At 44.8% G+C, this 21,395-nt stretch overlaps 1 protein-coding gene across 1 annotated transcript in view; it reads right to left on the bottom strand.

Annotated features, from left to right (window-relative positions):
- Positions 1-532: 532 nt before the first annotated feature.
- Positions 533-21,395, bottom strand: part of LOC136543937 (uncharacterized) — a 31,786-nt gene continuing 10,923 nt past the window's right edge. The window contains exons 7-11 of the mRNA XM_066536248.1: positions 14,801-15,192; positions 12,452-12,655; positions 947-1,016; positions 705-771; positions 533-589 (exon numbers count right to left, since the gene is read on the bottom strand). Coding sequence (XP_066392345.1) covers positions 533-589; positions 705-771; positions 947-1,016; positions 12,452-12,655; positions 14,801-15,192 — 790 coding nt within the window. The remainder of the gene's footprint in view (positions 590-704; positions 772-946; positions 1,017-12,451; positions 12,656-14,800; positions 15,193-21,395) is intronic.

Raw genomic sequence — 21,395 nt, 5'->3', positions numbered from 1 at the left:
CCCAACATATTACATGTGCTCTCTCAAGCTTCTAGTTACAGTGATAGAAATTATTGATAAGCACAGGAAAAACTGTCTATGGAGAGGAAGTGACTTCAGGAAGAAGGGATATAATTTGGCAGCCTGGGACTTGGTTAAGAAACCCAAGAATAAGGGAGGTCTTGGGGTCATCAATTTAAGTCTGCAAAATGATGCTCTTTTGATGAAGCAACTGGACAGATTTTATAGGAAGGAAAACATACAGTGGATCAATCTCATCTGGCAAAAATATTATATTGATGAAGTACCTCATCTTGCAAGAGAAAAAGGTTCCTTCTGGTGGAAGGACATCTTGAGGCTGTAAAGTATAGAGGAATTGCTATCTGTATTCCCAACAAAGGTGACACAGTTTGTTTCTGGGACGACCTCATTAAAGGAAAGATTCACTCCTAGTCCCTCTCATGCTTGTTTCAATATTCTAAAGAGCCAAATATCTCTTTCTGGAAGTTGAGAAATGCTGAGCCCTTGCTTGATTGCTTCAGAATCCCCATGTCTAGGCAAGCTTATAATGAGCTCTTAGTTCTGCAGGAGGAACTTGATCAGTTTCAGCCTGTCATTCATGATGTGAAGGATGTTTGGACCTACATTTGGGGGCATCAAAACTTTTCTTCTAGCAGGTATTACTAATATCAGTTTTCCTCCCTGCTCCCTCCTCGAACTGTCACCTGGATCTGGAAGTCAAAGTGTGTCCCAAAAATCAAGTTCTTCTCCTGGCTGCTGTTAAATGATACACTGAACACCAGAAATATATTGAGATGAAGACACAAATTTTTGGAAGAGGGATATAATTGTGTTCTGTGTCAGGATAGCAGGGAAGAAACTGTTAAGCACCTTTTCTTTAATTGCCCTTCATCGGTTACGAGATGGTTTGCTCTGGGAATTACTTGGAATGAGGATGCTAACATACATGAGAAGCTCCATATTGCCAGACAGAATTTCATGCATCCTTACTTCATGGAAATTGTTATGATTGGAGCCTGGTGTATTTGGAATGAGAGGAATGCCTTTATCTTTAATGGGAAAGCTCCAAGCTTGCCTTCTTGGAAGGCTGCTTTCAAGAAAGAAGTTGTTGAACACTTCTGCAGGATCAAGCCATCCCTCCATCAGTCAATCCGATAGTGGCTAAATGTCTTGTAAATAGCCAGCTGTTAGTCTCTTTTGTTCGCTTTTACCTCTGCTTCTGTCCCCCCTCCCTCCCTTTGTCTAACCACTGGTTAGGCCCCTCTTGTAAGCACTTTGTAAGTCACTTTGTTCTTGTTTATTTAATTAAAGTCGCTGGGGGTTCTTTGCCCCACAGTTTTAGTTCAAAAAATACTTAGGCCTTGCCTTCTAGTCTAAATATAAATTCTAGCCTTCCGCCTTCCTGTGGGAAAAATATAAATTCAACACTCGGTACTCACCAAGCGAAATGCCACACGATAGTTCTGTGCGCTTGCGGAATCCTCCAATTGTCGTTAAGAAATTTCAACAGGGTACATGGCGGTTTGGGGAGGTGAGTCTATGGTCTACATGCGCCAGAGTCCAGGAGGGCCTTGCAGCGGCGTTCTGTGGACTATGGCGGTGTCGTGAAGCCAAAGATGCCTTGGGCGTCGTTCGGTTGCTCTGTTCTGAGACTCTATGTGTCAGGCTGTGTCGGCTTGGACCGGCCTCCCCCAGGTGGACCTTCTGGAGTCTTCATGGTGGCGAAGGAGGTCGGCTCTAGGGGCTAACGTGCGGGCCCGGGAGTCGCCTAGCCCCTGGAGGCCATGGGAAGCTTGTCTTCTTGTGTCACGCCCCGTGCGTGACCCTATCGCGGGGTCAAGGCCACGCCCGAAACGCAGTGTCTGGGAGCCCCTGATAATGGAAACGGGGATCCCGATCTTCCGTCAGGTAGTGATAACTATCGTTGTGGCGGAGAATGACACACCGATCCGGCTTTAGATCGAAAGATCGAACCCTGCAATCTTAGCACCATAACTCCTCTGGTTATCAACCGAGACATGGATCCAGTTGACCTCGCCAAGAAGACTAATCCCTGCCTGCGCAATGAAGAACACAAGCAAGAACAAAAAAGAAAGTCACCAAAGTGCAGATGAATGATTAATCTCACGAAGTTAGAGTCTCACAAACCGATGAACGGCGAAACTGTTCTTGACAGATTAATCTAAACAAAACCCAAAAACCTAATGACGACGACGGCGTATTATTATAAAGGTCTTAGGGTCATCGCCTATCCTGGACGCGCCCCCTAATGGGCCCAAACACGATACATGTCCAACGGACCAAAAGACGGTGTCGTAGCACCCTGGTAGATTCTGGACGCTGACTTGTTTTGACGATTTATGTTGATTCTGATGGTATTTTGACGTGAGACCACTTGGATTGACTTCCTTATCAAATTATCTTTCCAACCATATATGGATCATCAAAAACGGAGTCCGGATATGTCCTGGGTGACCAGTTTAAGGCAGACTGGTCCTGGAGGCCGAGGCAGACTCGAAATCATGTTGGACCGGGTATCCGGTTTCTGTTGAACGTCCTTGCTGGTCATCAACGCCTTCACCTCTTCCTCTAAGTCTCTCATGACCCTCTCCAATGTTCCTAAGTAAGATAACGTCATTAGGTAGTAGTCTATTCTCAAAAGTATAAAAAGGATCGCTTAAGAACGAGCTCACCTATAAATTGAGTTGATGCATTGGAGCCCGGATCATTGGACCTTGCATGACGGTTGGAGGATCAGCGGGTGCATCCGAAGGAGTGATGTCTTCATCATCCTCCCCCTCTTGAAACTGAGTCGTCCTCGACTCAAGCTCATCTTCTTCTCCCAAATAAGGCTTCAAATCTGCAATGTTAAAGGTGGAACTAACCCCGAACTCGGGTGGCAACTCAAGTCTGTAGGCATTATCATTTATTTTCTCAATTATCTTATAAGGACCAGCTGCTCTTGGCATTAATTTAGACTTACATAGCTCAGGAAATCTATCTTTTCTCAAATGTAACCAAACCAAATCACCCGGTTCAAATTTAATTTCTTTTCTACCTTTACTACCAACAATTCTATACTTTTCATTCATTCTTTCAATATTTGCTTTAGTTGTTTCATGCAACTTACGAATAAAATCAGCATGCTCTCTAGCATCACTATGTGTTCTTTCAGTGGTAGGTAAAGACAAAAGATCAATAGAAGCGCGAGGGTTAAAACCATACACTACCTGAAAAGGACTTACCTTAGTGGTGGAATGTTACACCCTGTTATATGCAAACTCCACATGCGGCAAACATTCTTCCCACATCTTCAAATTACGCTTCAAATTTGCTCTCAACATGGTGGACAATGTTCGATTCACTACCTCAATTTGCCCATCTGTTTGGAGATGACATGTTGTAGAAAATAGCAGCTTGGTCCCCAATTTATTTCACAAAGTGCGCAAAAAATGACTCAAGAATTTTGCATCGCGATCTGAAACAATAGTAGAAGGCATACCATGCAAGCGAACGATTTCTTAAAAGAAAATGTCAGCAATATGAATAGCATCGTCGCTCTTATGACAAAGAATAAAATGTGCCATCTTACAAAAACAATCAACCACCACAAAAATACTATCCCTCCCCCTTTTAGTCCTTGGCAAACCCAACACAAAATTCATAGATATATCAGCCCAAGGAGTAGAAGGAACAGGAAGAGGCATATACAAACCATGTGGGTTCAACCGTGACTTAGCTTTTTGACATGTGGTGCACAGAGCCACGTACCGTTCTACATCTCGCCTTATCCTAGGTCAAAAGAAATGTGTGGACAGCACCTCCTCTGTCTTCATGGCTCCAAAATATCCCATCAATCCGCCTCCATATGCCTCCTACAACAACAAAAGACGAACGGAGCCAACTGCAATGCATAGGCGGTTAACTCTAAACAAAAACCCATCATTGATCATAAACTTATTCCATGTACGTCCCTTTCTATAATTTAGCAACACGTCCTTAAAATCAGGATCAAGCGCATATTGTTATTTTACTGATTCAAGCCCAAAAATCCGACAATCAAGTTGGGACAGCAATGTATATCGTCTAGACAAAGCATCAACAATCACATTATCCTTCTCTTTCTTGTGTTTGATAATATAAGAAAAAGATTCAATAAATTCAACCCATTTATCATGCCTATGATTAGATTATGTTGAGAGCAAAGATACTTAAGTAATTCATGATCAGAATGAATAACAAATTCTTTAGGCCACAAATAATGACGCCACGTCTCTAAAGAACGGATAAGTGCATACAATTCCTTATCATATGTGGAATAATTCAGAACAGGAGCATGCAATTTTTCACTAAAGTAAGCAATGTATTTACCATCTTGCATCAAAACACCCCCAATGCCAACTCCACTAGCATCACATTCTAGCTCAAAAGTCTTATCAAAATTTGAAAGTTGTAGCAATGGTGCGTGTGTGAGCTTGTCTTTCAAAGCGTCAAAGGACTCCTCATGTGCCTTTCCCCAATGAAACACCACCCCTTTCTTCGTCAACTCATGCAACGGGGCAGCAATGGTGCTGAAATCTTTGACGAAACAGCGGTAGAATCCTGCAAGACCAAGAAAACTCTTCACCTGTGTGACAGTTTGGGGAACCGGCCAGCTCTTTATGGCTTCAATTTTCATCTCGTCCACCTCAATTCCCTGTGGAGTTACAACATAGCCAAAAAAAACTCGATCCGTGTAAAAGATGCACTTCTCAATGTTACCAAATAAACGTGCATTACGTAAAGCATTAAAAACAGCACGTAAGTGATCCATATGTTTATCAAAAGACTTGCTGTAAATCAATATATCATCAAAGTAAACTACCATAAAACGACCAATAAAAGCTCTCAAAACCTCATTCATTAAGCGCATAAAAGTGCTAGGTGCATTAGTCAAACCAAAAGGCATTACTAACCACTCATACAACCCGAATTTGGTTTTAAACGTGGTTTTTCATTCATCTTCAAGTTTCATTCTAATTTGGTGGTAGCCACTTCGCAAGTCAATCTTGGTGAAAATTATAGAACCACACAACTCATCAAGCATGTCGTCTAGCCTAGGAATAGGATGACGATACCGAATAGTAATATTATTGATGGCTCTACAATCAACACACATACGTCAAGTTCCATCTTTCTTAGGAACCAAAAGTATAGGAACGACACAACTACTAAGGCTTTCACGTACATACCCGCAGTCCAAAAGGTCTTAGACTTGCCGCAGAATTTCCTTAGTCTCCTCGAAATTGGTTCGATAGGTAGCTCGGTTGGGCAAGGTTGCTCCCAGAATCAAATCGATTTGATGTTCTATCCCTCTCATAGGTGGCAGCCCCAGGGGTATCTCAGCTGAAAAAATGTCCTCATACTCCTATAAAAGGTTAGTGACAGCAGGAGGCACCGAGCTAACAATATCATCAAGCGAATACATAGCTCGTTTGCATACCAAAGCATAGCAAATATCATCATCAGAAATTTCAGCAAAGTCATATTTTGTTGCAAGCATAACACCACCCTTTAATTTAATACCTTCGGCCTTAAAAATAGATGTAGACTTATCCTTTTTAGGTGGGAGAATAGAATTAACAACTTGCTGATTTTTAGATTGAACATCATTCAAACTAGCAGCGCGTTCTCTATCAGCTTGTACAATTTGAGCAGGGGTCAAAGGTACCAAAGTAATTTTCTTTCCTTTATTCACAAAGGTGTATTTATTACTTCTACCATGGTGTGTAGCATCATTATCATGTTCCCAAGGACAACCCGATAAGAGTGAACAAGCTTGCATAGGTACCACATCACAATCAACAGAATCAACATAAGAACCAATGGAAAATGATACTCTACAAGTTTGTGTTATCTTTGCTTTACCAGAATCATTTAGCCACTGAATATGGTATGGATGTGGGTGCGGGCGTGTGGTCAAGCCATGCTTCTTGACCAATTCAGAACTCACCAAATTATTGCAGCTACCTCCATCAATAATGACATGTGCTCGACAGTTGCTGATGATGAAGAAAATCTAGAACAAGTTATGGCATTGTAGCTTCTCAGGTTGTTGTACTTGTGAGCTAAGCACCCGCTGTACAATGATGCTCCTATAGGACGTCGTGGCCTCGTCACCAAGGACTTCGCCGTCCTCCTCATCTGCGTCTTGGTCTTCTTCATCCTCAATGTCAGAGGTGCTGATGTAACCATCTTCTGTAGCAATATATGCCCGCTGACTTGGATATTCCTTCTGCACATGGGCAATGCCATTGCAATGGTAGCACTGAATGCTCGAAGTGTGTCCCGTCAATGCAACGGATGAGGCACTCTTGGTAGGCACCTGCAAAGAATTTTTACCTAAATCTGAAGGTCATGCGGGAGGTGTCTTAGGTGTAGCGGTAACTCCAAAGGCTGTAGGTCGCTTGCTCGCTGGTGGAGGTGGCCGAAAAGTGGTTGGGTTGGTCAGCCCCGAAGATGGTGCTGATCGTGGCATGTATGTGGTGCTGGCCTTGCCCTTGCTCTGTTGTTCACGCCCTTGCAATTCCTTTTCTGCAAGCATAGCAAACTAAAACAACTGGTTGACAGTGTTAAATTCTTTATAATCAACAATGTCCTGAATCTCACGCCTCAAATCCGAATAAAAATGACAAATGGAATCTTCGTTCCCCTCCACAACACTACAACGCATCAATCCCTTTTGGAGCTCACCATAGTAATCATGTACAGATTTTTCTCCTTGTTCTAAATGCATCAATTTCTTACGCAAGTCTCTATGATAAGGAGGAACAAAACGATCACGCATAGCTATCTTAAGTTCTTCCCATGAATCAGGAAAAGCATCCTGTGTAGCTAGCCCATTCCACCAAATAATGGCAAAATCCTTAAACTCACTAGTAGCTTGTTGAACTCTATGATGCTCAGGCACAAGGTGAGCGCTAAACTTTTGTTCTACTGTCATCTCCCAATCAAGATATCCCTCGGCATTATAATGACCCAAAAAAGATGGTATTGTGAACTTAATCTTAGCATAAGGATCATTGGGCATGGTGATTATTACCTTGATGGTGGTGGACACCACCCATACCAGTCGTGTTGCGGCAAAGACGTCATCGTAATCTTGCTTGTCGGAAGGCTGCTCGATCTATGTTCCTAGCGGCATCATGCACCATGTCTTCTGGCAAGAGACCATCGGTGTTGCTACTAGAGACGTCATTGTTGTTGACCACCACCAAGGTTTCCAACTCAGTAACCTTGTCGGTTAGCGTGGAAATTCGTTTGTCCAATCTCTCCATGTTGTTGCCAATAGTGAGTTCAATGAGTGCGTCAGTGATGGCCTCATTCATTTTTTTGGGCATCCTCTACAACAGCTTGTAGTTGCTCTTGGCTGACACACTCGTTGAAACCCTTAGGATTGTTATCTCCAGTCTGATCACCTCCTGCCATTGTAAACACAAAAACAGGAACAAACAGTGAAAGTTATCCCTACCAAATGACTACGTGGTTGCAGTAATGTCACTTTTCACAGCAAGTGGAAGTGTCTTACCAAGCTCTTACAAAGTTCTTACCAACGCAAGTAGTGGGCAGTACAACCGACGACTAATTCGTGATACCTGTGAGGCAGTGGTATCGAGATTGCAAGACCCCTTTTCTGTACTGATCTGAACAGTTTGTGGAGCTTGAAAGGCACACAAAGAATAATATAGTCCAAAGTACTTGTTCACGTTGCTGGTCTAAAGAATAATATAGTCCAAAGGAACATAAAGAATAATATAGTCCAAAGAATAATATATCTGGCACACAAGTCAGTAATAGAAAGTGAATTATAGTCCAAAGTACTTGTTCATGTTGCTGGTCTAAAATGTTCCAAGTACTAGGTGTGTAACAAACAAGTATGATGGATAGCAAGGTGACAGGGGTATGAAAAACAAGTATGGTGGATGGCAACAGCAACACAAACAAGAAACCAGACAGCACACCCTAACACAACTCACTTTGGCCTTCTCTATGTGCTCCTCTAGATATTGTCTCTTTTGCCCCTCTTTTTTATATTTTTTTGGGTTGTCATTGTTTTTTGGAAAATTTTGACTTTTTTTATTTTTTTTGATATTTTTTCTTCACTTGGGAGCATAAAAGAAGTAACCACAGAAAATATAAGCTTAAACAAGTGAAAGACGTGGCCTGTGGAAATTTCAGAAGACGTGCTCAAAATCGACAAAAAACTTGTGACCACGAAAAGATAATCTTGTGACCAGTTTTTGACCAAATTAAAATTTTCCAACCGTGACAAGACAGGGATGGATGGATCCAAAAAAAAATTCTGATCGATTTTGATATATGGAACGTTGAAATCCGAGTTCGTATATGAAAACTAGGCCAGTTTTAAGAATTGACTCTGAATTAGAGGACAAAACGGGAACAATGTGCGCAAAATTGATCACGGAAGCAAAGATTTGATGAAAACGATGGGGAAAAACACACGAACGGAACTCTAACACTACCTAACTAGCAACAAGACCACGATCAGGACACAAACTCAACATGATGGACTCTGAAGCTGAAATATGCAAAGGCTATGACGTGAAAGGTTCTAGGACAGGAAAAAAAGTATGTCACTGGACTATGGGACGAATGCGAAACACTCCAATCTATGGGATAAATATGAACATGATGGTATACCTTAGCTCTGATTATCACTTAATGGAAACGGGGATCCCGATCTTCCGTCAGGTAGTGATAACTATCGTTGTGGTGGAGAATAACACCAATTCGATTTCAGATCGAAAGATCGAACCCTGCAATCTTAGCACCATAACTCCTCAGGTTATCAACCAAGACATGGATCTGGTTGACCTCACCAAGAAGGCTAATCCCTGCCCGCGCAACGAAGAACACAAGCAAGAACAAGAAAGAAAGCAACCAAATTGCAGATGAATAATTAATCTCATAAAGTTGGGGTCTCACAAACCGATGAACGGCGAAACTGTTCTTGACAGATTAATCTAAGCAAAACCCAAAAACCTAATGACGGTAGCGGCGTATGATTATAAAGGACTTAGGGTCATCGCCTACCCTGGTCGCGCCCCCTAATAGACCCAAACACGATACATTGTCCAACGGACCAAAAGACGGTGTCGCAGCACCCTGGCAGATTCTGGACGCTGACTTGTTTTGACGATTCCTGTTGATTCTGATGGTTTTTTGCCATGAGACCACTTGGATTAGCTTCCTTATCAAATTATCTTTCCAACCATATGTGGATCGTCAAAAGTGGAGTTCGGATGCGTCCTGGGTGACCAGTTTAAGGCAGACTGGTCCTGGAGGCCGAGGCAGACTCGAAATCATGTTGGACCGGGCCTTCGGTTTCTGTTGAACGTCCTTGCTGGTCATCAACGCCTCCACCTCTTCCTCTAAGTCCCTCATGATCCTCTCTAATGTTCCTAAGCAAGATAACATCATTAGGTAGTAGTCTATTATCAAAAGTATGAAAATGATCGCTTAAGAACGAGCTCACCTCTAAATTGAGTTGACGCATTCGAGCCTGGGTCATTGAACCTTGCATGAAGGTTGGAGGATCAATGGGTACATCCGAAGGGGTGATGTCCTCATCACCTGAGCCTCGGTAGCTCGGGGCTTGTCTTCTTGCGCCAGGGCCTTGGCTAGCATCGTAAGCTGGGCAGGAGCCAAGGCCTGAGCTCGAGTGTGTCGTCGATTGGGAGCCTAGGGCTCAGGCGAGCCCCCGAGCACTGAGCAGGGCCTGAGCCATGCCCAGGCTCGGTCAGGATTCTTTGTTGGGGGGTGCGCGCGAGCACACCCGATGGGTATAGCCCTCGAGCCGCTGGGCGATCCTAGAAGGGTTGGTCGGGGGGTCCCTTTGGTCAAAAACCAATGATCCCAAGGCTTAACGTACCCATATGTTAGAATCTCGTTAGGTACCTTGTCTATATTGGCAGAAGATAATTGACAGACTAAAACATAGGGATATGTTAAGTCCTAGGGTGAGCGGTCCCCGATCCGAAGGACCCCCTGACCGATCCCTCTAGGATCGCTCGGGAACTATACCCTTTAGGTACGCTCGCGCGCACCTTCTAGCTAAGGATCGGGCGAAACCCAAGCACGGCCTCAGCTCTGCTCGGGACTCGGGGGCTCACCCGAGCTCAAGGCTCCCAAGCAATGGCAACCCAGGCCTGATCCTTAGCTGAACCTCTGGACTGAGCCAAGGGTCGGGGTGGAACAATGTGCACCGAGCACCCAAGGCTCGGGAGCTCCTCGATGCCGCCCCAGCCAACGGGCGTGGCACTATCGTCCACTCCACCGACAAGGTCACACATGGGGCATGACATAAAGGGACAAATCCCTCCGTCAGCTATAGGGGCTCAGGGGCTCTCGGACCTGCTCGTCAGCCCCTCAAGTTAGACGCCTTCGCCACCAAGGAAGCCGCGAGAAGGCTCACCTGGTGGAGGCCGATCCAAGCTGACAAGCCCTGTTGGTCAGAGCATCAAAACAAAGCAGCCGAACAGCACCCACAGCTCCTCCGACTCCACGATAATGTCGAGGAACATTCATGCCACAATAGCGCCCTCCTTGACTCTGGCGCACGTAGACCATAGACCGAACCCCCAAACCGCCTTGTACCCAACCTACCTTGGTTTATAAGAGGAGGTCGAATCCTACAGAGGGGGGCAGGATGAAAGGAGGACGAATGGAAGAAAAGCATAATCCTCACGACAACTCCGTGCTCTACACTGAGAGCAGAGCAACCTAGAGAGGAGCACCGAGAGCTCCTCCCCTCCATCCTTCTTCTCCATCGCCGGGGAAGCAACCTCACCGCCGACGAGCCTTAGGATAGTACGGAGCGATCCCCTTACAAATCTCTTACACACTCTTGTTGTAACCCGTCGATTTGGGTGCTCTTGAATACTAAGAACTACTACTGCTGGACGTAGAACCCTGATAGCCCGAACTAGGATACATCGCCGTGTCTTCTCTATGTTCTTGAGTCCACCCGAGCCACCGGAGACCCACACTCAGTGACACTCAACGAACAACAATGCTTTCCGTGGTTTGTACCCCGCAACAATGGTCCTTGTCTAACCAAACATTCTTGTATAACACATTATAATATATTAATGCTTTTTTTAATTATACAGTACAACTCAGACACTCACAACGCACACACACTAACCCTTATGAACTCATACACGTAAACCCTATCCCTATGAGCATCTTAATATATTAATGTTAGACTTCACTTGATTTGGATATGGACTTCACTTTGGATATGGCACAACTATAAATATAGCTACCGTATGGGGGTATGTGGGACTTCCATGCGAGGACCTCAGACCTCCTTTGACATTGGACACGTCCAGATAGAGCATCCTGCAATTTTATTTTAGGGACAACATGGCCATGATGGAAGTTTGTCTGGTACACACCATAAAAGACAAAGTAAGTAGTAGTACCATCTGTTTCTGTTGTCGGATAATATAGAGGTTTTTGTAGCATAACAACGTTGTAGGGATATTTCCTGACGTTTGCAAGGATCCCGTGCCAATATCTAGCAGTCAAATTGTTTCTTAGCCTTCTAGAGATGTTCTGTGCACCTACGAACGATCCATTCATCTTCCTTGCTATCTCTAGGGCAACTGATTCCATTTTTGGTTGGTCTTCAGGATTTGCACTTCCAAACGAAAGCACCTTAAAGAAATACCAGTATGCTTCTATCGGTAGAACATTTAATGTAAGGGCTTGGGTAGTACCAAATTTTATGATTTCTCTTGATCTACTGGTGATAACGATTTTGCTTCCAGATTCAAGGCAGGCAGCAGAAGCAACATACCATCTGTTCCAAGTATCCTCTTCAACATCCTCTAATAATTCAATGATAACTAGCAATCTCCTATTGCCATTGCCATTCGGTGACAGATAGTTTTGGTGGATTGTCAGACCTCCATCCTTTAAAGTTGACGAATGTCTATTTTTTTAGATCTTCGTGAGTGACTAGCACTATCCGAGTAAAATGTTCACGCACTTTCTCACTATTGTACACATGTGCAACAAGAGTGCTCTTCCCAACACCTGCTGAACCAACCATTGGTAAAACCCTATACTTTCTCCGGTAGAAGCAGGCTCTGTAGTTTGCATCAAAAAATTCATGACCCTCTCTCTTTCCATTTGACGGTAACTCATGCTCAGGCCAATCATGAGATGCATAAAGTAAGGTTGGCGGTACCGCGGAGGATAGTTCTTCAGAAATGCGAGAAACTCACTCATATGAAAGATAATGGCACCCAAGTTTTTGGACACTTGCTGAACTTCTTTCACACATGCACACATGTTGTGCATGTACGACCAACACTAGAGAGAAAAAGACGCTTTGCAGGACTGAATTTGGAGATGGTAAAAGAGGGTCTCACGTTGTTGTCACCTTTGGCCTTGTCTTGGTTTCCTCTGAAACTATCCAGGACGTAGTAGCCCCTGTACATCTCCTTCCTCAGGATGTTCAGTTGCTGCAGCATGGCTTGGTTTGTGACGCTTCGCCCGTCCGCCTCTTCCAGGATGACGCGGACCCGGAGCAGCAGTAGTTGCAGCCTCTGGAGCCTCTCATCCACACTTTCTGTTCTTGTTTCTCCTGCCATGTATTTGTTAATCAAGAATGAAAAAGATCTGCTCGCGACTTCACCCAGAATCGCAGTCAAGATGACCTCCACTGTTGAGAAATAAACCTCTCTTAGTTTGCGAGATAGCCACACCATAAACTTACTGCTTCTCAATTCTGATACTCACTACGTATTATATATAACGACGCAGAAGAGCTAGGACACTAACTTACAGCATTAGCATAGGTGTATCAGCCACCTTGGCAGGATAATAGCAAATGCGGCACACACATGCCAAAAAATGGTGAATATTCGTAGGAGGATGGCAGGTGCGTGCAAATAGCGTTCGGCGTTACCAAAGCATACTTAAGTGGACGGGGCATGCAAACCAAAACACACCAAGTTATTATTCAAGAGAGGAACAAAATAAGGCCTCGTTTGACAGGGCTTCACTTTTGCAGTGAAGCCATTTTTTTTTTTTTTTTTGCTTCAGCTCCACAAACGGCTCTTGCAGTGGAGCCGGAGCCATTTTAATATCACGTTCGGCAAAACGGCTTCACTTGTCTATCATGCATGGTTAATTATCAAATCTACCCTTGTATAGATACATGTAGTAACATGTGCAGGTGCACGTATCTTCATTTGGTTTCATCCGAGTAAATTTGTATTTTAAAATTGTAATTTAAAGTTTACAAATTATAGTCAGAATTCAAAATTACAATTAATAAAAAATTGAAACCATACAGAATTAGCAAGCAACGCATTCTTTTTTGGAGTACTGTTCCGTTCAAACAATAATCATGCTCGTGCAAGGTGATGATATAATACAAATATCATATATCCTGATATAATGCAAACATATATAATCATGATGATCCAGAAAGAAAAATTGCTCGAGCAAGGTCATCACAAAATTTATCCATATTCCGATCACTAGATTCAGTAGTTGATGTATCACTGGTGTGCGAACCAAAATGCTTAATATACCTCCGAGGTATAGTGGGCACATAATCCGGATTCCGATCGCATTTGCTAAAATCTTTATCCTCCGAACTGTTCTCACGGATGAAATTATGTAGACACATGGTTGCGGCGACAATCATCTTCTGCTTCTCCATCGGGTAACTCGGCATATTAAGAAGGATCCTCCACTTCATCTTCCACACACCAAATGAGCGCTCGACCACGTTTCGAATACTTGAATGCAAATGGTTAAACCACTCTTGTTCACCCATTGGAGCAGGACCCCTCCGCCAATCCGGCACATGGTACCTCTCACCCTTATATGGTGTCAAGTACCCTGGTCTATTTGGATATCCGGCATCAACATGATAATACTTTCCTACATACAATTGAGCAAAAGTGAATTGCACGAATGTACTATACAATTAAACTTTTAAAAATCTAACATGTTGCCTGTACATACCTAGAGGGGGGGTGCGGGAATTTGTCCACCGGGTGCGCTGCTCCATTGGGTGGTCCGCCGGGTGCGCTCCTCCACCGGGTGCGCTGCTCCAGGGACCGCCTCCATTGGGTGGTCCGCTGGCTGCGCCCGGCCAATGGCTGCCGCCAGGCCAGGGGCCAGTCCACTGAAGACCGGCACCCCCGGCGAGAAGACCGGACAAGCCACCGTGCGCGCTCGGATCCGAACAAAGGAAAGGATCTTCTTCGCCTCCCAATCTATCCGATTCCTTACCACCGCCGCCTTCGTTGTTGACGGCCGGAGGAGGAACCATGGCGGCGCGTCTTTTGCTCCACGTACGGGAGGGAACGGAAACAGAAAAGTAGCGATACAATGGGGTGGGTGCGGCGGTGGTTTCAGTGGCAATTAACGTAATTTGTTCCAAGTCCTGGGGGTACCAGCGCATGGAGGTGGACAAGGAGCCGGGAGAAGCCACTATTTTTGGCTCCTTATCACCCCAAAGCTATGTGAGAGCACGTTTTCAGGGGCTTCGTCGGTGGAGCCGTTTTATTTTACCCCGTTTGACAGAAAACGACTCCAAACGGCTCCTGAAGCCGCTGAAGAAGCCCTGCCAAACGGGGCCTAACTAAATGCGAACACTTGTGTCTGAAAAAACACAGCAGAAAAAAAAAAGGAAGAGGACCGTTACGAGAGAATGAGCGAGACACCCTCCACGGCGACCTCCGCAGGGACGCCGCACCCCGCCGGCAACCACCTTGCCACCACGCCGCCGCAACCACCGGCCGCCCAACCTCTCGCCACCACGCCGACCTGGGAAACTCCCTGTAAGCCTCCGGGGTAAGTGCATCCGATGCCTGGCCAGGGACCACTTTGCCGCTCAGTGCAGGGACCCCGTCAAGTGCTTCACCTGTGGCCCGCTCTGGGCATAAGGCTGTGCACTGCTCAAGAAATCGACGTCCAGCTGCTGCCCAGAGCCTCCCGCCCAACCTCGACAGCTTCCCACCGCTGCCTCCCGCCCAACCTCGAGAGTTTATTTGTTTCTTTTCATGTTTTGCCAACTGGCCCTTCTCAAGGTGGTTCTTCTCCACAGGCTGGTTGGCCAACTGGCCCTCCTCAAGATGGCAGTTCACACTTTGGATGGAGAGGCTAACAGTAGATACCGTTTATTTGTTTCTTTTCATGTTGCATAGACTTATGTTAGACTTAATCTTATTTTGGACTACTACTAGAGACATATATATATTGTGATGGATATTGTCATGGATGATGTGAATGTATATGATGGATTATGGACAATGGATTTGTATGTGATGTATTATGGATGGTGGATGTGTATGTGATGGGCTATAGATGTGTATGTGATGAAATATGGATGTGTATGTGATATATCCTGTGCTGTGTATTGATATATATGTGATTTCTTTGTGTTGTGCTGATGGAAAGCAAAAAACCAAAAAAACAACATTTTTTCCCTCTTTGTCGAGTGCCACACTCGGTAAAGAGGGCTTTGCCGAGTGCCGTGACCATGGCACTCGGCAAAGCTGGAAAGCAGAGACCCAATTTCCCAGCTTTGCCGAGTGCCAGAGCCATGACACTCGGCAAAGATTTTTTTTTAAAAAAATTCTTTGCCGAGTGCAAGAGTGTGGCACTCGGCAAAGAATTTTCAAAAAAAAGAAAAAATTCTTTGCCGAGTGCCGCTGAAGTGGCACTCGGTAAAGAGGCCGTCAGAGTTGATGTCGGATTTTTTTTTGCCGAGTGCTGACGTGACACTCGACAAAGGCTTTACCGAGTGCCTGATTGATGGCACTCGGCAAAGAAACCTTTGCCGACGGGTTCTTTGCCGACTGCTCTTTGCCGAGTGCGGCACTCGGCAAAGCCTTTGCTGAGTGCAATAGGGGCTTTGCCGAGTGCCCTAAGCACTCGGCAAAGAGCCCGTCTGCAGTAGTGATCTTTAACAAACAAATCATAAACATTAAATTAAAAGTTTGTTCTAACATTTGTAGAAACGGAGTCATTGATGACAGCATCAATATTGATCTCATCTAATAATTTCTTCTCAATGCATGAAATAGCGAAAACCCATCTAACCTTTTTTAAGGCAATTACGGAACTCAAATGATTCTTCAATAATTTTAGAAAAAAACAATTATTAAGTAATTTACCAAAATATGCTATACTAGATTCAACCTTCAAATAAGAAGAGTTATTATTTTACCAAGTTGAGAACTTGAGATGATGATTATTCACTAATAGAAAGTCTCAGGTCACTGTGCTAGCTAGCTGCATCGAATCAAATCGGAGTTTCAGAAGAGTCTCAAGTATTTATACTCTAAAGGATTAAACAATATTAAGCATCTCAAATTAATTAGATCACTTATGAAAATATTATAAAACTATGTGAACAAAATATACTAGCAGGTAGATCATGATTTTAGAAACCTAACAAAATTGGTTTCACAATTTTTGGCCAACTACACAAATTTATATTGAATTTACAATTTTACCTTAGAAACTAAATTAGAAAATGCTTAAAAAAAGGAAAAGGGCCGATAGCAACCCCATCTAGCCCGGCAGCCCAGCGTGGAGCGGCTGCACACGTGTCGTGGCGGCCCAGTATGGCCCAAGGCCAAGGGAGCCCGCGCGGGTGTGCTCATTTTGCAAAATAGGACTCGTATTTTTAGACAATCAAGCGGCGCAGCGAAACACTATTATAACAGATTCAAGTTTTGCACTTAGGACCCTAGAATATGTCACCTTTGCAACGGGGCGGTCCCCGACGTCCCTGCGTGGGATGGCGCGGCTTTGGCCGGCACAACACTGCCACGCCAGCCTACCGAGGGCCAAATCGGCGCATCCATCGGGCCTACTAGGACCCACGGGCCAACGCGCAATGGTGAGAGGCAGTGCCGTCCCACGCGGGGACGCCAAGGGCTGATCGGTGTGCTACTCAACCCTAGCCTCGATGACGGTGGATCCGTACGGCGGCGCGAGTGTTCCGGTGAGCCTATGCCCTCACGGAAAGGTAGAGATGGCAGAGAAGCATCAATAGCTCACCGTGGTGTACGATATAGTGATGGTTGAAGCAAGGAAAAGCTGAGGTGGTCTAGCCACGTGTGCCCGGGCATGGCGGTGACGCCCCGAGCCAGACACCGACGCGTCACCACGTCGCCGATGAGTTCCCTGGCCAAAATAGTGCGAGCACCTAATAGAGGGAGTCAAGGCGAGTTCAGGGTTGAACTGTTACCACTCCTACAGGCCTTACCCCCAACCCTATGGTCATGGCGGCGCACATGATCGGTGGCGAGGAGAAACTGAAATTGACCACTGATAGGCCAAGGCTGGGCTCAATGGGAATGCGACACCTAGCTAACTTGCTAAGCTACCCATCGGTGCGAGGAATTGGACTGGGAAGCCTGAGCTGACGATTTTGAAAGGAAGGAATGGTGTGATGCCACTGATACGTTGTGGACAGCGGCCTCAACTTAACGTAGACATGATGAGGGCATAGCCACGTGGAGACATGACCATGGAGGCGGTAACAGAGGCGCATTGGTGAGTGAGGGGATAATGACAAAAATAGAACAAGAAAGAGCGCCAGGCGCAGCGCGCCAAGGCGACAATGGCACATGAGTGGTAGGGCAATGGGGGGGGGGGGGGCGAGATCGCAGCGCTACAAGATAGCCGAGGAAGGTAGTGACTCAGTGGGTAGGTGAATTGAGCGGCAAGACGAGCGCCACGACAGCCAGACAGTGACTGTCGTGGCGTTGTCTTGGCCCCACGCACGGCTAGGCTGGCAGCGCACACGTGGCAGAGACAGTGCCATCGGACAGGGCCAAGCAGCGACGCAGGATTGCAGAGAGCACGGACGCAATGGTGACGACAGCAGGGACACGCCCACGCGTATGATGGCAAGAAGGACAACAGCAACACCACAACTTAGCCCCGCCCTACGGAAGGCGACTGTGGCCGGCACAGCCTGGCGTGCGGCCGGCGGCCGACGAGGCCGGCCAATGGGGCAACGGCCACGGCTAGGAATGGCCAGGCAGCAGCAGCGTACTCGCGTGGTGACTATGAACCCAGACCGAACAACTGCAAATGGTGGCGTGCACGCATTTTAAAGCGAAGCAAAGGATGCTGATCCTCACAACCAAAGTTCAACCAATCGTACTAACCTAAAGTTAACACTACCAGCTAGCTAGCGGAGCAATCGTCATGACCTAAGAACAACCAGAGAGGGAGATAAAAGGATGCCAACTTGAGCTCGTCGTGCTGAACGCCAGTTCGCGAACAAAGCGCCCACAACATGATTTCACACATTTTAACGATGTTTGAGCAATTTTTGAGAGGGCAACGTAACACCCAACACCACTACGACCTATACCAAGCTCAAGGGCTCACTTATAGGCAATCAAAAATACTAAAACATAAAGCTAGTGTTTAAACAATTTAGTTAAGATTTGAATGCCAAAACGGCATTGTCTACTTCCATTCAGTCTTAGAAAATCAAAAGTTCAGCTCGAACTAAACATCCATTAACACTTTTGCCATAATTTTTAAAATGTCTAAACCTTATTAACTTCAACCAACAAGTATTTCACACAATAGTCCATACCTTATACTAACCCATAGGAACAAAATATTTAAGCACTTTTTAATTATTTCGCTCAATATAAGTCACCAAAAACGACACTTTAACTACAATTTTGACTTCTTGCTGATTCAACAAAAAGTTCTATTTAAATTTTAGATTCGATTTCTGAGCTCCCCAAACACTAGTTAACAATATTTATTTTCCAAAAGTTAAAGTTGCATTTCCATCTACTAAACTTGTACTTCAATTTTTATTTAAGTACTAAATACAAGTTATGTTTTATTTTTGTTCATAGAAATTATCTTTCATGCCAAACAATTAAAACGACTTATCCCATGTTTCTTGTTAGGATTTTCATTAGCACTTTTATGCACCAAGTAAGTTAACTTGGATATTTATTTGAGTCCACAAAAGTGAGTCAGCTAGGATCCACTTATCATTTCACATGCGGTATAAATTTTTAAAACCCAAAAACTTATTTGGCTAATCCCTCTTGGATCTAAATCTCGGTGCTAAGCCAGCTCATAACACCAGGGGTGTTACACCTTCACCTTCGATGGCTCTGGTAGAGTTGGACCGATGACTCCAAACCTTGGGCAGGTTCTGAACTGCCTTGCAACGACACCGACCGAGGACTACTATTCAAAGCCTCAACAATGATCATGATTGGTGGCGGTACAAGGGCCTGTTTCTAGCACAATAACTGGCTTGATGGGGAGGCACCCAAAGATTTCGCTCCACATTTGTTTGAGTTGGCAAGAAGGGAAAACAGGTTGGTTCAGCAAGAGCTTCAGAACAATACCTAGACACGCACCCTGAGGAGCCGAATTACCACCACTGAGCACATAGAGGAATTTGTTTCTCTTTGGATCAGAATCCAATCCGTCCACCTGCAGCCGGGCGTGCGTGACTCCATTGTTGGCGATGGACAGCCGACGGTTCTTACTCCACTCGTTCGGCTTACAGGATTCAATTCAAAGGCTCCTTTCCCACCTTCAAGAGCAAGCTAATCTGGAAAGCTCAGGTAGAAAACAAATGCAAGGTCTTTGCTTGGATCCTTCTGCAAGAGAAGGTACTTACAGTGGACAACTTGCAAATAAGGGGGTGGCCTCACCAAGATCGCTGTGTCCTATGTGATGGCCCGCTTGAAACATGCGTCCACCTATCGCTACTTTGCACGTTCGCAATCACGGTATGGAGTCAAATCCTAACCTGGGAACACTTTGACAGCCAACTGATATTGTCTGCCCATGACCACGTTCACTTCATAAATTGGTGGGAAGAGATCGCAGCCAAAGTCGCAAAAGAATAAAGGAGGCGATTCAATGGTTTGGTGGTCTACACAAGCTGAAATCTTTGGAAGGAAAAGAAACCAAAGAATATTCAATAACGCCCAAGAATCGGCACTGCAGGTCGCTGCTAGAGTTAAGGAAGACATTGAGCAACGGCAAAGGGCTTTGGAAGGGGGGGGGGGGGGGGGGGGCTAGCAAGCCGGGGATTTGGTCCTTGGCTGTGTGTTTGTTTGCGTGTTTTCAGCCCATGCTTCTATTTCTGTACCCGTCTAAGCCGGTTGCGACCTGTACATAAACTTTATTCTTTCCTTCCTTAATTGAGAGGCAGAGTTCCTGTCGTTCGTTTAAAAAAAATGTTTCTGGAATAAAACATATTTACTCAAGAGATCAATGAAGGAATGGTACTTAGCTTGGGTTTTATAAAAAAAAATAGTGGCCCAAATAAAGAGTGACTACCTTATCAATCTTCAAAACACCTTGGATGATTTATTAGCAACCGCATGTGTAGCTCGCAGAGCACACCTTGCAATGTTTCTAAAAACCGACCCTTTGGTTTCGATAATCTTTGGTAGATCCTTTGAACTCTCGTCTAGGAGCTACTCAATTAGGGCAAGTGCACGCTGGTATGCACTATAGGCTAGGAAGGCTAGGATGCCTCCTCTTGAGACGGAGATGAGAGAATAACTATAAATTAGGATTTGATATAAGGCCTTGTTTGGACCCTTGGGCTAACAACTAGGTAGTGCTAAACTTTAGCCTTTTAGGATCCAAACACGAGAACTAATAGGTGGGCTAAAGTTTAGCCAAAGCCTCAACTGCTAGTTATTAGCTAACTAGTCTATCAAACCCAGCTAACAGGTGCTAAAGTTCGACTCGATTGTAAAAAGACACTGATACCCCAATGCGAGTCTAATACAACACCATTCAAATTTAGCTGTGACATATGAAGAACACATGATCAATGTTCTTTACTGCTTCACAAAGGCTACATTTCTAACTTCCCTTATAGCCTCTTCTCTTAAGATTGCAACAGTTTGCGAGTTATTGTTGAATAACTGCCAAAGGAACACTTCGACCTTCATGGCATTTTGCATTTCCAAATACTGAGAGAGATTCTATTACAGACCCAACCATCAGTCAGTAACCTATATAGTGATTTTGTTGTGTACGTTTTGGATTTATCCAGGTCCCAGCTTGCCTCATCATTTTCATTGGGTTGGGTTGTAAGTGCATATCTTGTAAACTGTAACTGATCCATCAACTTCTGCCAGAGGGAAAGGTTGTGTGGAGATAGAGATCTACGCCAGCATATTTCCCATCCATGTCATAAAAGTCAGGACATTTTATCTTGACAGGTACCTTGTCTAACCAAACATTGTGCCAGAAGATGATGATCCTTATCTAACCAAACATTCTTTGCAAAATTCCAGCATTTTTTAACACGTTGTAACCTTTTTCTCTTGGCT

Source organism: Miscanthus floridulus, chromosome 3 (genome assembly GCF_019320115.1).
Source record: "Miscanthus floridulus cultivar M001 chromosome 3, ASM1932011v1, whole genome shotgun sequence".
Lineage (NCBI taxonomy): Eukaryota > Viridiplantae > Streptophyta > Magnoliopsida > Poales > Poaceae > Miscanthus > Miscanthus floridulus.
The sequence above is the reverse complement of the archived record's forward strand: the minus strand, read 5'-3'. Positions and strand labels throughout refer to the sequence as shown.